General features: G+C 37.8%; 1 protein-coding gene across 3 annotated transcripts; it reads left to right on the top strand.

Annotated features, from left to right (window-relative positions):
- The first annotated feature begins 1,864 nt into the window (after positions 1-1,864).
- On the top strand, positions 1,865-15,979 carry LOC144634233 (uncharacterized). 3 transcript variants are annotated; one of them, XM_078493133.1, is made up of 9 exons: positions 1,865-1,927; positions 4,092-4,131; positions 5,010-5,049; positions 10,390-10,517; positions 11,016-11,176; positions 11,752-12,243; positions 12,462-13,492; positions 14,340-14,382; positions 14,702-15,979. In XM_078493133.1, exons 4-9 carry the CDS (start codon positions 10,425-10,427, stop codon positions 14,823-14,825), a joined length of 1,944 nt encoding a protein of 647 aa, XP_078349259.1. In that variant the 5' UTR covers positions 1,865-1,927; positions 4,092-4,131; positions 5,010-5,049; positions 10,390-10,424; the 3' UTR covers positions 14,826-15,979. The 3 variants fall into 3 exon arrangements, with proteins under 3 accessions (XP_078349259.1, XP_078349260.1, XP_078349258.1); XM_078493134.1 differs by lacking the exon at positions 1,865-1,927 and having other exon boundaries at positions 3,406-4,131; XM_078493132.1 differs by lacking the exons at positions 1,865-1,927; positions 4,092-4,131; positions 5,010-5,049 and adding exons at positions 5,573-5,931; positions 6,722-8,329.
- The last annotated feature ends 506 nt before the right edge of the window (positions 15,980-16,485 follow it).

Below are 16,485 nucleotides of genomic sequence, written 5' to 3'. Positions count from 1 at the left end.
TTGCGAGTTGCGAGTTGCGAGTTGCGAATTGCGAGTTGCGAGTTGCGAGTTGCGAGTTGCGAGTTGCGAGTTGCGAGTTGCGAGTTGCGAGTTGCGAACGTCAACAAAAGCCCATGCAATTTAGGTTCACCATCTCAGACCTCATTGGCAAAAGATCAAACTTGTAAGTAATATGGCCTGTCATATATCATCTCATGAAGTCTGTTTCTGATGATGTTTATTGCCTTACAAAACATCATTGTTGAAAATCCCCTAGTCATTGCAAAAGTTCAGTCATCGAGGAATCTTAGGCTACGTTTTCACGGGACCGGACCGGACCGGATCGGCCTATGTTTACACGGAACCGTTTGGAACCGATCCACGTGTTTACACGGGACCGTTGTGGAACCGCTCCGGAACGGTTTTTATAACTGAACCTGCAAAATAGCAGGTCCAGTTTTGGATCCGTTCCGGACCGGTTCCAGAACGGTCCCGTGTAAACAGACGGCCTATTATATCCGGTCCGAAATCGGACCGGATCCGTTCCGGGCCGGTCCCGTGTAAACATAGCCTTATATGAAATTGAAGAAGTTCACCCTCCACGTCACATGTTCTGTTTTCATATACATGCATGTTTGAGCTCCTTGCTAGCTAACCCACACGTTTTTATTTTGATTTTGTCTGCTTCGGTTTACTAGTTTCTTTATCATTTATAGAGAAGTGTGAATTTGGTTATTGGTGGAGCGTGTTATTAATCACCCCATTAACTTTTATAGAACGCTAGATCGAGATAGGAATACATGCATGGCAGTGTTAAGAGTTTTTTATTCTCTCGAGAATTTATTTTCAGGTTGTCTGCTTCTGTTTGATTGCATTTTGCTTGCCAGAATGTTCTCAGCTTTATTTCGTTTCTCGGAAAGTTAATGAATAAAAAAAAAAGTGATTTCCTGGAAGTGTTTATCTTACCAAAAAAGGCCTGATATGTCCCGTATGATAGCGTATATCATTTCCACCTCGGAAGTTTCGAATGCCACTTTCAGTTTCAAATCTACGAGCTGGCGCTAAATGCTATTATCTTCATAGATTCCTCTTTAAAGCTATTTACACAGAGGCAGACAGAGGTAAGAAATGTACGGAAATTTCTCTTTGATTCTGCATGCAGAATATCAAACTAAAAGTATTTGATCAAGCTTGTCTTTGAAAATAATCATTACATTCAGGCCTTTGTAAGATGTTCGGTGTTAAAAGGAATCGAATTTGAAATTGTCGTTGTCACTTTGCAGCCAAATATTTTGAGGTTTTTTTGCTGTCAAGAGGTTTTTTTGCAGTTTTTCTTTCTATAAAGGCCTGTCATGTCCCATATGATTGCTAATATCATTTTCGACTCAAATCTTCGAGCGCACGCTCACTGCTTCTACCTTTAACATGATTCGCCGTTAAAATTATTTACCCTTGAAGGCAGCCAAGGGTAAGAATTTACGTAAATTTCTTTTAGATTTTGTGAGCAAAATATCAAGCCACAGTATTTGATCAGGTTTGTTCCTAGTGATGCAAGCCTGACGAAAGATCATTTGTCATTGCAAAATGTTCAGTGATCGAGGAATCGGCCTTTGCGGTATTTCTTGTTATAATGCTAATGTGTTTAAAAAACACCGCCTGAAACACTAGCTTTCTACCAAAGTGAAAGTAATGATCATTAAGGAAAAAGGTCAACAAAGGGCCAAATTGCAAATTACTTTCACATTCACTTTATTTTTTTACAACGAAAACAAGAGATTTCTTGGAATTTTTACTTCTGTTTGTTCACTTAGATCCCGTATGATATGCTTAAGCGTCACTTATCATTTCTGACTCGGAACTTTCGATTTACTTTCACTCCTTTCAGTTTCGAATATACAAGCTCACACTTACTGCTTTTATCGTTAAAAGAACTTGGTGGCAGCCAGGGGTAAGAAATATTTAATACAGTAAAAACCCGCGTGTAAGAACCTAGAAATTAAGAACCTCCTGGCAGAAATTTGCTTCCTTAATACCCCAAAAGGTTCTTATATGTGGGGTTAAACTATTTTATTTATAATACAATAACTGTATTTTATCAAAAAGGATGTCTTTAGAGATCAAGAATTGCACAGGGAAGCTAAAAAATGCCAGCAAGTACCCCAAAATATAAGAACCTGTTTTGCCAAACTCTAAAAAAGCAGGTTCTTACACGCGGGTTTTTACTGTATCACAAGTAATATAATCTGCTCAAGTTTTTCTATGTTGATGTTAGCCTTCCAAAAGAGCAGTCCTTGCCAAAAGTTCAATGATCAAATAATCCTATTTTAATTGTAGAAGTTCACCTAATGCACGCTTCATGTTTCAGTTTTACGAAAGTTTTCTACTCCCTTCTGCATCATTCTGATTATTTCAGCTCCGTGTGTGGAGTACAGATCAATAAAGCGTGACACGACCAACAGGAACACTACACTGTATTTCAATAGTCGTCTTTCTCAGAAAAAAGTTAAGTCTTTGTGATTAAAGGATCCGTATATGACACTGCTGAAGAATTCTAACTCAATAGTAAGCGTGCACAGAACCAGTGTAAATGCATGACTACCTTTCTCTCTATTTTTGTTCTGCTTCCGTGGTCGCCAAATGGAAGATTTTTCGTATTCTGGTTGCGTGTTGTCTGCTTTCACTCGCGTTTTTGCCATGAAAACAGGATTTACCAAATTTTTGTTGTATTAGCTCGCGTGGCGTGATATCTAGTTCTTTCCTAACGCCAGTAAAACGACATATACATGCACGTTTGAGTTCTTTGCTTTCCCACGCGTGTTTATTTTCATATTTCATGTTCGTGGAGTTGAGAAAATATTGGTGAGGTATGTTATACCTCTTCTAAGTCTAACTCTCATAAACTTTGTCTGTGTAGTCGGCTTTCGGTCCAGAACATTGAGTACTTGCTTCTGCCTTCGTGTTTATGACTCCGTTGGAGAATTGAAACTCAATTTATTGAATGATTAGCTTTTCTAGCGCTTTTGTCCTTTTACTCTCCACAAATCGCGTAAGAAACTAAGGAATTGCTCATAGTCTGGCCGCGTGTTTATCGCCTGCTTCGGGTCATGTTTTTCTTATTTTAATTAGTTATAGAGAAGTGAAATTTTGTTGGTGAGGGATATTATTTCTCGCCTCACTATTGCAAAACACTAGAACTAGGAATGCATGCTGGTTTAATTTTTTAAACCGTGGCTTGCCAGAAACATGTCGGTCGATTTAGCTTCATTTATAGAATAATCCAAAAAACAATTTTCTGGCCTAACTAACTAGTGTAACCGCCTTTAAATTGGAACAACTTCCGCTAACTGGCAGTAATCACAATAATAATAATAATAATAATAATAATAATGATGAAAATCAAGAGCAAAACTGTGTAACCCAGTAATAATAATAATAATAATTTGCTAATTTATATAGCGCATATTTTCATGTTCTGATCAATAGCGCTTTACATCTTATGAAAATAAAAATAAAGTTATAGATTATAAAAATACTTCTTAAAAAGATAAGTTTTAAGTTGAGATTTGAAACAGTCAAGTGATGTCGCTTGACGAAGCTCCACAGGTAGAACATTCCAAAGTTTCGGAGCTGCCACTGAAAATGATCTAGCTCCCAATGTTGACAGCATCTTTCCCTTGGGATGGTCCAATAAGGGCATGCCAGTAGACCTAAGATTGTATAATGAATTCGATTTTATCCTAATTAGATCGCTAAGATAAGTTGGCGCCAGGCCATGAATACATTTAAAAGTCAAAAGTAAAATCTTATAATCAATACGCAAAGAAACCGGCAGCCAGTGCAGCTCGTAAAGCGCCGGTGTAATGTGAGAAAACTTTCCGATACCAAGAATAAGTCTTGCTGCTGCATTTTGTACACGTTGCACACCAGTACAAACTGGTTCCACCTTCATTTTGTTTCTCGGGAAGATAATGAGTTATTTCATGGAAGATTACCTTCCTAAAAAAGCCTGCTATGTCCCGTATGATTGCGTATATCATTTTTGACACGGAAGTTTCGAATGCCACTTTCAGTTTCAAATCTCCGAATTCACGTTACTGCTTTTATCTTCATAGGTTCGCCGATAAAATTATTTACCTTGAAAGGCATTCACAGGTAAGATACTTCGGAAATTTCTTTAAGATGTTATATGAACAGAATATCATCAAACCAACAGTATTTGATCAGGTTTGTTTCTGGTGATGCAAGCCTGACGAAACTGATCATTAGTCATTGCAAAATGTTCAGTGATCGAGGAATTGGTCATTATGGTATTTTCCTTTTTTAATGATGTTAATTTATAGTGACTACAAAACACCAGAACCTGAAAATGGAAAAATTAACTGGCTTTCTGCCATAATCGATATCAAGGTTACCATCTAGTGTTTTTGTCCCTTCACTTTCAACAAACCGTATAGAAACAAAGAAATTGCTCGTAGTCTGGCCGCACGTTCATCGTCTCCTTTGGCTCAAGTGTTTCTTCTTTAGTTACAGAGAAGTAAAATTTGGTTTGTGAGGAGTATTATTTCTCGCCTCACTATTACAAACAAACGCGAAAGCTACGAATACATGCATGTTTAATTTTTTTTTATTCTTTCGTGACAGCTTATTTTTAGGTTCTCTGCTTCTGTTTGGCTGCATCAGGCTTGCCAGAAACATGCCGGTTGACTCAATTTCGTTTATAGAATAATCCAAACAACACAATTTACTAATGTCACTGGTATACATAAAGACTTAACGTACAGTAGTCATCATAAAAAAAAATCAACAACAAAAACTGTGTAAGCCCAATGCAAATTATTTTCACTTTCATTTTTTTTTTACGGGAAGATTATACATGGTTCAAGTTTCCTGGAAGTGTTTACCTGGACATAGCAGGCCTTTTTAAAAAAAGGCCTGCTATGTCCCGTATGATCATTTCCGACTCGAAAGTTTTGAATGTCACTTTCAGTTTCAAATCTTCGAGCTCACGCTCACTGCTTCTATCTTCATAGGTTCGCCGTTGAAATAATTTACCCTTGAAGACAGCTTCAGGTAGGAAATTTACGGACATTTCTCTTAGATTTTATGAGCAGAATATCAAACTAACAATGTATGATCAGGTTTGTTTTTGACGATGCAAGCCTGACGAAAGAACATTTGTCATTGCAAAATATTCAGTGATCGAATAGTCGGTCACTAAGGTATTTCTTGTTATAATGCTTATGTGTTTATAAACCACCGCCTAAAAATGGCAATATTAACTGGCTTTCTAACAAAATGGAAGTAATTATTATCAGCGAAAATGGTCAACAAAGGCTCATTGCAAATAATTTTCACATTCACATTATTTCCGAGAAAGAAAACAAAAGATTTCTTGGAATTTCGACTTCCTGTCCGTGGTTAAATCCCCTAGCATTGCGAAAGTCACTTAACATTTCAGAGTCGGGACGTTCGATTCTTTATACTTTCACTCCTTTAAGTTTCGAATGTACAAGCTCGCACTTACTGCTTTTATCGGTAAAGGAACTTGGTGGCAACCACAGGTAAGAAACAAGATCTCATGGGAAGAACTAAAGATCAAAATTTTAATATCAACAGTACAACAGTAATATAATCTGATCAAGTTTGTCTCTGTGGATGTTAGCCTTCCAAAAGATTAGTCATTGCAAAAAGTTCAGTGATCAAAAAATCTTATTTTAATGGTAGAAGCTCGCCTTATGCACGCTTCATGTTTTAGTTTTATGAAAATTTTCTACTCCCTTCTACATCAATCTGATTATTTCAGCTCCGTGTGTGGAGTACAGATCGATAAAGCGTGACACGGCCAAGAGGAACACTACACTGTATTTTAATAGTCGTCTTTCTCAGAATAAAGTCGAGTCTTTGTGATTAAAGGATTCGTATATGACACTGCTGAAGAATTCTAACTTAAAAGTAAGTGTGCACAGAACCAGTTTAAATGCATGACTACCTTTCTCTCTATTTTTGTTCTGCTTCCGTGGTCGCCAAATGGAAGATTGCTCGTATTCTGTTTGCGTGTTGTCTGCGTCCACTTTCGTTTCTTTGCCATGCCGGAAAACAGGACTTACGAAGTATTTGGTGTATTAGCTAGCGCGTGGCGTGATATCTAGTTCTTCCCTAACGCCAGAAAAACAGACATATAAATGCACGTTTGAGTTCTTTGCTTTCCCAATCGTGTTTATTTTCATATTTCACGTTCGTGGAGTTGAGAAATTTGGTGTATTGGTGAAGCGTGTTATTTCTCTCCTATCTTTTACTGGACGCTAGATAGACTGAACTAGGAATATATGCACGCCAGTGTTTAAGTTTTGTATTCTCTCGATAGTTTATTTTCATGTTGTCTGCGTCTGTCTCATTGCTTCAGGCTTGTCAGAATATTTTCACTTTTTTTTTCTTTTCTCGGAAAGATAATGAATAAAATGATAATGAATTAAGTGTTTATGTTGTGGTTCAAATTTACCCTTGGTACAATTCGGTATTTTCCTTTGTTTTATATTCGTTATCATATTATACCATACATCAACACAAAGAAAACACCAAATCGTACCAAGAGTAAAATTGAATCAGAAGATCTACCTTCTTGAAAAAGCCTGCAATGTCCCGTATGATTGGGTATATCATTTCCGACTACGGAATCTTCGAATGTCACTTGCAGTTTCAAATGCGCGCTCGCGCTGACTGCTTTTATTAATATTATCTTCAGAGATTCTATTCGTCGTTGAAATAATTTACACTTGGAGGCAGCCAGAGGTATGAATTTTAATAATAATAATAATAATAATAATAATAATAATAATAATAATAATAATAATAATAATAATAATAAAACATTTTTATAGCGCCTATCCAGGTCTGCTCTAGGCGCTTTACAAATCTATAAAAATTCGTTAAAATTAGCTGAATAAATCTTAAAAATTAAAAATGTACATTAAAAGTAATAAAAAGTAAAAATCGCTAAGAGTAATAAGTTTTTTTAAAAAGATAAGTTTTGAGTTTTGATTTAATAGAACTTAAATTGTCACATGAGCGGATAAAAAGAGGTAGGAGGACATTTCCTCCTAAAGAAAAGAGGTAAAAAGAGGTTTAAGGACATTTCCCTTAAGATTTTTGACGATGCAAGTGTCACGAGAGGAAATAGACCCCTATCTAAGTATAAGGAAAGGAACTCAGCAAATACCTCAGAACCAGGAAATAACTATGAATTTGCACATGAATAGACTAAAGGCAGTGCTTAACTCTACGTCAGTCATATTTTCAATAGAAATCATGTTTGTACGATAGAACACATGTTTGTACAATGTCAGTAGTTTTCAATAGAACACATGTTCATGTATTGTTAACTAGTAGATATTCTACATATCAATTTATCAGCTGCTGTACTCGAACAATGTATGTTAGTGTACAACACGTGCAATTTCAAAGGAACAACTCAGATCAAAGCGAACTTTATTCAGAACCTAAACAGATTTACGCTTTGTTACTATCATGAGATCGAGAGTCAGACAATCAGATGTTCTGTAGTCATCATGCCTACACGTGTGCTAGTGTTAAAGCCATTGTATTTCTTTGTATAAGCGAACACCTGTGTTTACTCTAGATGGTATATAAATAACGTGAAAACTGTTGTAAATCGATTATCTTGATTACCTTGATTACCTTGATGACCTCGATGATTACCTACGATTGTCTACAACGAGCTGTGAAATGTTAAGAAGTTTACTCTGCAATAAAGAAGTTTGCTGTGAACCAGAAGAGTTTGAGTGATTGCTGCCGCTTCCTCGCTTCTTGGGACGTAGAAACTAGACCCTGTACCTCTGGCATACTGTAACGAGTGCCGGCTGCAAAGCGGTTAGCTCTACCAAGCTATTCCCCGTTCCTGTGCCGTTCAAGCCTTCGTTAGCAAAACCCTGTTTGCTAAACAACTCCGTCTCGCTCCCACGCGAAGTATTCAACTCGTCAAGTTCCATATTTGCCAAGCTTTAACGGAATACTTCTCTGCTTACGTGCATGGACACTAATGAGGTCGTTTTCTTCTTGCAGTATTACAGTTTGTAGAAGCTCTCAATATTTGCTTTAACAAGCAAATACGGTCCTTTTATTATTTCAGTCTTGTTGCAGTTAGCAAAGGTTTGTTGCATTGTGCAAAGGTTAAGCTTTATTATCTCATTACTAGTGCCATGGTACTTCGACTCTCTACAAAGTGGACGCCTCTCTAAGACGAACAGCTGCGGCCGGTCCCGAAGGTGTCCGGCTTAGAGAGAGTTGACTGTATGCCCCAGAATTCCGTTGAAACTTCGCAAGTCGAAGCTTTGTAGGTGGCGTTTATGTTGTAGTTGTTGTTTTTTGTTTTTGTTTTTGTTTTTTTTTTTTTTGCTTCGTGCTCGACGAAGAAAGTTTGGTAGTTCGGCTTGCGTATTTCTTTGGTACACTGACGAGTCGTTGTATTTACCGTCATGCGATTGTAGGACGATAGAACGAGGAATATACGCATGTTTGTGTGCTTAAAAAGTGTGCTGAAAATTTATCTTGACAACAGAAGTTGCCAGTTACTTGTGATGACTACAAAGTTCGTGGCTAGTCTGACTGACGCATTGTTTTGTCCCGGCCAAGGGACTCTTCAGATACCATTCTGCTTTCAGTTGGCAAACTCTTTGAGCATCGCGCTCAAACTAAACTCCCGCTCGCAAGCAAAATGATGACAGCAATCTCGTTAGGCACCACGCTCAAAGTCCCGACGACTGCACAAAATCACGAGTGAAAATTGACAATAGAAGTTGACAGATACTTGTAATAATTACAAAGTTCGTGGCTAGTCTGACGCAGCGTTTTGTCCCGGCTAGGGGACTCTTCAGAGACCCCTCTGCTTTCAATTGGCTAGACTAGCCACGAACTTTGTAATATCACAAGTAACTGTCAACTTCTATTGTCAATTTTTGCTTGTGATGCTCAACGAGATGATGCTTGAGAACAGGACCTTGCTCAGCGAGTTTGCCACTTGTCACAGATTGTACGTATCTTAGACCTCTTTTTCTGTTTCCATGGCAGCAAGTTTTAACGTTATTTGGATCGGACTATTCTTATTGATAAAATATTTGCTGGTTTTAAAAAGTTGTTCAGCCTCCCATAAGTTAGTGGAATTGATTGTTTAATCTTTTTCGTTCTTAACAAATCTTGTTTCGTTTTTGAGTCTAATGCTTGCGTGCGCTTTGCGCATGCGCATTAGACTCTTTGTTATATGAAAAAAAGCTGTTAGCAATCCCAAGGGAATGGTTCGGGATCGATAATCGTTCGCTGTAATGTAGAAAACAATGATCAGCTGCAAGAACGGACTCCGTACGGACACGCACGATTAGTTTCAATTAAAAACAGCCAATCAGCGACACGTGTTCCCACGCATAATTAAAAGTTCTTTCTCAAGTCACGATTATTCAACACTTGAACAGGACGAAATAATTTTCCAGTTAAGACATTTGTAAGCTTTTTGTGAAAATAAATCTTCGTTTTCAGTTCAGTTAAGCACTTGTGTTTTCGTCTTGCTTAAAAAGCAAGACGTCTTTGAGAAAAAATATTTCGACGGCGACTCGCGTTTATTTACACAATGCGACCAAATATTTATTTTGTTTTAAAAAGTAGAAAACTTTACCTCGTATTTTGTATTTAAGTCATTCGAATTTTGACCAATTTTTTCTTTACAGTGCAAACAAAAACCTTCAAAAATAAAAGATGTACATGGATAAATGTAAATCAAGTTACGCGACTAAATCAAAATGCGTTTGTTTGGCCGCTTTGCAGTATTACACTGTCCCGGCCTTTGCCATACACTGAAATCGAATTTCATGCTTTTACGACTCTCAGAGATCTTAAGTTCTTCTTACAGCTAGAAAAATCATAAAATGGTTACATTGATATGGAAGTGATGATTCGCGAAATTTGTACATCATGATAAACAGTCTTCGCTCCTGTGTATGGTAGCTCGATAATAATTGCCTAGTTTCCAGCGTTCAAAAATTTATCTGGGAATAATTTGGTGGGATAGGTTGTTATGTCGGGAACTTGACGTTACCACGACAACGGCATTTTGACAGACAAGTTTCCCCAAATTTGATGTAATCATGATGTAATTATCACGTGATGTGACGTCATCATCCAACGTGACGTATATCAAAAGATAGATTTTTGGACATAGTATATATCCTCTAAGTTTCATTGTGATTTCTTAAATATTCTTGAAGTTACGGGGGGGGGGGGGGATCACCCCTCCACGGTCTGAATAGGATTAAGAGAAGTCTGAAGGTGGTGGTTATGTAAAAATGTTGTATTTGTAAGCTAATTACTAAGTTCAGTATATTTTGCATTTTGTGCTTCCATTAGCAAAGGCCTAGTTAGTTGACAGCTAGTTTCACAATATGGCAAGTCCAAAAGAGAATGTTGCTGAAGTCCCAGATATCAAAGCTGACGAAAAAGCAAATGTTGCTTCTCGCGAAGATATTCAACACGAGGTAAAATGTGATTTTTTTTTGGAGAGGAGATGAGGCTTCAGTTGATAAATATGTATGGATATCACACAAAATGATGACGAAGTTTATGATGATTAGAGCAGTTTTCAATTAAGTGCCGTAAAACCAGAACCAAGGTAATCTCTGGCCAATCACAAAGGACGCAGACAATCCAGCGAACCAGTGAAAACTGGAAGCAAATACATGTAGCCGGAAGGAAGCGCTGGAAAAGGTACGTGAGCAAATCACGATTGGTTTTGGTTTTACTTCTGATTGGCTGAGAAAGTGGCGTGAGTTTTTTGCAAAACCAAAGCAAAAGAGAATTACTTTCGACACTCTAGTAAAAACTGTTCTATAACGTTATTTACAGAGTGTCACATCGTCTAGCATGCCAAACTAGTGCACTAACTGGAGACACTGCACCCACCTTACCAAGTGTTGTTTTACAATTATCTGTCTAAACTTTGTTGTTTATTGTTGTTTTTTGTTGAATCTCTGTAGCCATTGGTCGTGAATGAAAAGGAGGATGTCAACATTCTCATACTGGGGGAAACTGGAGTTGGCAAGTCCACCTGGATCAACGGGATCGCCAACTATGCTAAGCATGAAACCCTCCAAGATGCCATGGATGACCCAGAATTCACTGTTTTGATCCCATCTAGGTAAATAAATTTTTTCGAGAGTCAACATCTATCTGCCATATGCAGCTTGCTAAATTGTGAGCTGTTCAAGTTGTCGATCAATCGAGCGACAAGAGGCGAAAACACGTGAAAACTGGGTAGGGTAGAAACCATGTCCCTCTATTTCATCTCAACTTTCCACTATACTGAAATGCCAGAAATCTTGGGAAAAATCATAGAAGAAAGGTTACTTACATTCTGCTAACGTACGTTTTATTCACCTTAAATCATAATTGAAGTATAATTGCATTGCTAAGTTAAAATTCGAAATCAACTTACTTTTAGAATCTCTCATCTCTCTATTTTATGGTCGAGTTTTTACAGCCGCCGTCTTACTTCCGTTTCTTATCTGAGTGAAATCATGAAGTGACAAGGGCAAGGGTGATACTACATCAAGATGGCTGCCGACCAAATTTGATGATTACATTAGTAACGGTCTGTTAAGAGTAAATGTTAGGATATATATCGTAGTGTTCAAGCAAACAGCTAAGTGTATGTAAGCCCCAGTGATCCTCTAGGAATAATATACTTAATAGAAAAAGTTTTGATTATTTTAGGTTTGTCTTCACGAATGAAGAAGGAGAGGGAAAGGACATTGCATTCGGATCTGATACGAATGAGGTTCTCTCCAGTGGTCAGTCTGCTACCCAGTTTCCTCAGGAGTATATGATTGAGACAAACACCACAAGGTTCCATCTTATTGACACCCCAGGCATTGGGGACTGTAGAGGCATTGAGAAGGACAAGGAGAACTTCGAGAACATCTTGGCCTTTCTTACTTGCTACGACAAGATTAATGCCGTTGTTGTTCTTCTAAAACCAAACAACGCTAGGCTGACTGTGGCCTTCAAGTTCTGTGTGTTAGAGTTGTTGAGCCACCTCCACAAGTCCCTGGTGTCCAACATCATATTTGCCTTTACTAACTCCAGGGGAACGTTCTACAGACCAGGGGACAGCCTGCCAGTTCTCAAAGAGCTTCTTCAGAAGTATAATATAGGAATCAATCTCTCTCCTTCAAACTATTTTTGCTTTGACAACGAAGCATTCAGGTACTTACAACTAAGATCGGCCAATACTCCTTTATCGCCGGACTGTTAAGAGTTATTATATTAATAATCGACGTTTATAATCATATCTTACTCAGTTAAAATTTACATAGTTTCGTGGGAAGTTAACATTCCCTTAAACTTTTAAATTTACAAGTAGTCTCGTCACTTCTAGACCATTATTTTCCATTGTAAAAGTGTTTTCGAAATTTTATTTACAGGTTTCTTGCCTGCAACAAGAGTGGAATTCAGTTCTCCTCTGAAGACGTTGACCTCTACTCAAAGAGCTGGGTCAAGTCGTGCGACACAACTTGCAAACTGTTCGACCTTGTTAAGAGTATGAAGCCCCACGAGACTAAGAAGACCCTGAGCCTGAACGAGGCGAGAAACTGCATCATAGCCATGAGCAAGCCAATGGGTCAAGCTGTTCAACTGATTGAGATCAACCTAAAGAAGATCAATGATGTTAAAGACCAATGCAAGGTCTTTGATGCTGATATTAAATCCTTCCAGGCCGAACTCCACTTCAATGCGTTTGAACTGGAGATAGAGCAACTCGACTATCCCATGACGGTCTGTGCTGCTGAAACATGCAAGAAGTATGTAAATATTGGAAGGTCAAGGGAGCGGAATACAGTTTATCAGCAGATCTGCCACGATCACTGCTATCTTTCAGGAGTTCCAGTTGAGACTACCAACAACGAGCAACTTCGTGGCTGTGCCGCCATGTCTGGTGGGATTTGTGGTTCATGCAGGCACAACTACACACTGCACATGCATATTACCTACACTGCTGCTCTCGTAGAGAAGGAATTCCTATCCGACGACGCACAGTATAACATCGACCAGAAGTCTAGCTTAAAAGCGAAGAAGCAAGCGTTCATCGCGGAGTTGGAGAGATCCATCAAGGAGCTTGAAGACGAAAAGAAGTTCATTTATGAATGCGCCAGCTTCTTTGGTGTATTTCTCAAAGAAAATGCCATGATCGCCTACAACGACTCCTTCAGCGAGTACCTCGACATGCTGATCAAGGAGGAGGAGGCAAAGGAAGACACAATTAGAGACAACCGAAAGATCGAACAGATGAAGAGAGACAAGCAGACATACGAGACCAAGAAGAATGTCATCATGGAAAACATTACGTCAGCATCTAAGGACAAAAACGCAGTCATTCCCATAGAGAAGATCTATCAAATGAGAGAGAAGCTTTGCTCTCTTAAGCACAATGGGAAGACCCTGAAAGAAGCTCTAGGTATAGTGTATAAAGGTGCCGTTTTTCCCAAAAAAATAGGCTCCCCACGGTTAATGTTTCGTAACGTTTTCCTTCTTTTACTTTAATTTGTCATAAGCTCAGAAAAGTCACAGACTTTTACATCCAGATTCGTTAAGTGAATAGCCCACGTTCGATTCCTTTGTCTGTTGCCACCTTTTGCATTGATACGCGAATTCAGAAATGAAAACACACGTGGAAACGTTTTCAAGATTTCCGTCAATCAAAGTTTCAAATGTTGTTGCGCACTTCAATTTCAAGTCTTGTGCGTTTGGAAACCGAGGGAAACTACATGTATGTGAAACTGAACGGTTTACAGATTTTTATACAGAGCGACAGTGCCAGACTGAATGTCGCAAAAGTTTTTACGGCTTGCTAAATATAAAAGTCTTTTACCTTTTATTGTTATGGTGAGACAAACCCCTTTTTGATAACTTAGCAACAATAAGGTTTAAACTGCGCCTTTTAAAACCATTTTTATGAGATCTGGCCGCGGGATAAAATTTATTTACCGCCAGTTCACTTTTGTCATCGCTCGCGCGAAACGTTGTCGGAAACCCCTGCAAACCTTGATTGAGGAAAATCTTGGAAACGATTCCACGAGTGTTTTGATTTCTGAAGTCGTGTATCAATGCAAACGGTAATATTCCCACAAGAGACTTGGTACAAAGAAAACAAAATCAAATATAGAAGTTGGGCAGAATGCCTTTGTGCCATGTTTGAATTTTAATACATAGAACGTTGGCTGTACCACCGGCATTCGGGAAGAATAAGTCATATATTACAAAACTGCTAATTACGGACATAATGCGTGATTGAATTTTTGCAGATGGAATCCTCTCAGCTAGAAAGAGAAGACACAAAGTAGAAAGGTTAGAAATATATAAAAAAAAACACTGGGGAAAGAAATAAGGGTGGAGGACATGCAGAGGGGTGCAACCCAGAAGTGTGGTTTAATTTTTGCAATTGTCAACCTTCCTAACACGAATCAATGTTTTTTTTTTTTCGTATCATCTCTCATAAATTTTACTTAATTATTCTTTATCAAGTATTTTTCTTGAAGTCTACATTTTCTCTTAACTAAGCTTGGACATTGTGACATGTTGTCAGTATATTTGAGTGCACTGAATTATAACGTTTGTCCTGAATCTCCTTTTTTTACCAAAACTCATGAGTCATATTTCTTTTTAGGAAGAGCTGCGTTTATGCAAGAACCGACAATTCCTGGAAAGTTGCCAACTTGTTATCCAGGTTGAACCCCTTTAACTGGAGGAAAAGCAACCAGAAGAGCACCTACAGCATTTCCAACTTCTAGAGCCTTACTAGTTCGATTGTGGCAAAACGTTTGTTAGAATATGTTTTGCATTATAATGAATAAGGTCCACAAGCTTTTACAACTAAAACTGTTATCAATAGAGACCCTAGTAAAAAGTAAAAATTACTTAAGGATTGTGTGTCAAAAAAGTTGCAAAGTAGAAGCTTTTCTTTTTTCTACAGCTTTCCAAATTTCTAAAGAAATATTTTCTTAGTTGTTGATTTGTTCGCTTGTTTTGTAACATTTGTGCAGCATGCAGGTTAGGTATAAAACAGATAAATTCACATTTCTAGCGATGGGAAAATGTTTAAGCCACACTGTATTCAGTGATCTCAAGATTCACAAAGAGAAAAAGATATCGATACTTTTGGTATGGAAACAAGAAATGTCGCTGTCTTTCAACAACAGGAGCATCCTTAGTTGTTTGGTAATTTCAATTTGTAATATGCTTGAGCCGTAATGCCAATACAAATATTCAAGAAATTATAGAAACTAACAAAAATAGCGAAGGAAAACGAAAGGGGTGATAACAAAAGTGGCAACGTGTGTGCAGAGACATACAAACAAGCCAATTAGTGCGTAAGGGTATAATTATAAAACATGACATTGCTGTTTGTTACGTTTAAAGTAGGTTTTTTAGTGAATATATATTAAGGGTTTCTCATAACTGATCTGGACGTTCGTAGTCGTATGGTCTAAAATTTCGAAGTATTTCGGTGGAACAAGAACTGCGGCATTCTCCAGATTTCTTTTGGTGTTTAAGGAATGCGAGGACCTTCCTCGAACCATTTAAACGTCAGTTAATCATGGAAACTGTTCACGGATTTATAACGTAAACTACAACACCTAAACTCACGACAATATTTTGATGTTGAAGACCAGTAGATGTTTATTAGTTTTCTTTAGTATGTTTGGTAAGAGTAGGTTGTGTATAATCATCTCGGAGTTTTCAGTATAAACACTGCTACGCCACACTTTTTCTTTTCGACTTAATTTAGTCATTAATCTAGTTGTCTAGCAAGTCCTACTGTAGTCCCACCTGACTTACAATAGTTGAGGAAGCCGAAGCAAATATTACGATGAAAGACGCTGACCTGTATATTAGTAAGCCTAATACTGAATTAAAAGTAATAAATGTTTCGTTGATGCCTCTGCCTCCTTGTAACTGTTTACGGTAGAAATCGATGTTGGTACTTAACTTACATACTGCCAGACTGAGTGTCGCTGTAAATTCATTTACATCTTTTGCATTTGTTTTATATGGGAGCAACACCCCTTCCCCCAATTCCCGGAAGCAGATGATAAAGGTGTAAATTGCCGCAGAATTGGCCGGAATGGTATTACATACTGTTTTGAAGAATGAGGTGCTTTTTTTTACTCCCACACGTCAAACATGTTAATCAGTTTTTTAATCTCATTGTAACTGATGTTTTTACAGTGTCAAATAAAGTGTATGTATACACCTAATTGCAATAAGGTTGTCATAGCAAAAAAGGAAAAAGTCAAATAGGAATTAATTAAGCGCATGCATGAAATTTATTCGTACAAATGACCACAAAATGCCTCAAAATGCGAATAAATCAATCTTTCTTGTTACAGCATAAAATAAGGCCTGAAAGTGTGCAGATAACCTAACTCGTGAGTTTTCTGTAAATGCTAC

The sequence above is a fragment of the Oculina patagonica genome, chromosome 13 (assembly GCF_052425735.1).
Source record: "Oculina patagonica isolate OP01 chromosome 13, crgOcupat, whole genome shotgun sequence".
Classification (NCBI taxonomy): domain Eukaryota; kingdom Metazoa; phylum Cnidaria; class Anthozoa; order Scleractinia; family Oculinidae; genus Oculina; species Oculina patagonica.
The sequence above is the reverse complement of the archived record's forward strand: the minus strand, read 5'-3'. Positions and strand labels throughout refer to the sequence as shown.

Coding starts and splice junctions, on each gene's coding strand:
- LOC144634233 (XM_078493133.1), top strand. CDS start 10,425: ATGGCAAGTCCAAAAGAGAATGTTGCTGAAGTCCCAGATATCAAAGCT. Junction 10,518..11,015: donor GCGAAGATATTCAACACGAG/GTAAAATGTGAT, acceptor GAATCTCTGTAG/CCATTGGTCGTGAATGAAAA. Junction 14,383..14,701: donor AGAAGACACAAAGTAGAAAG/GTTAGAAATATA, acceptor ATTTCTTTTTAG/GAAGAGCTGCGTTTATGCAA.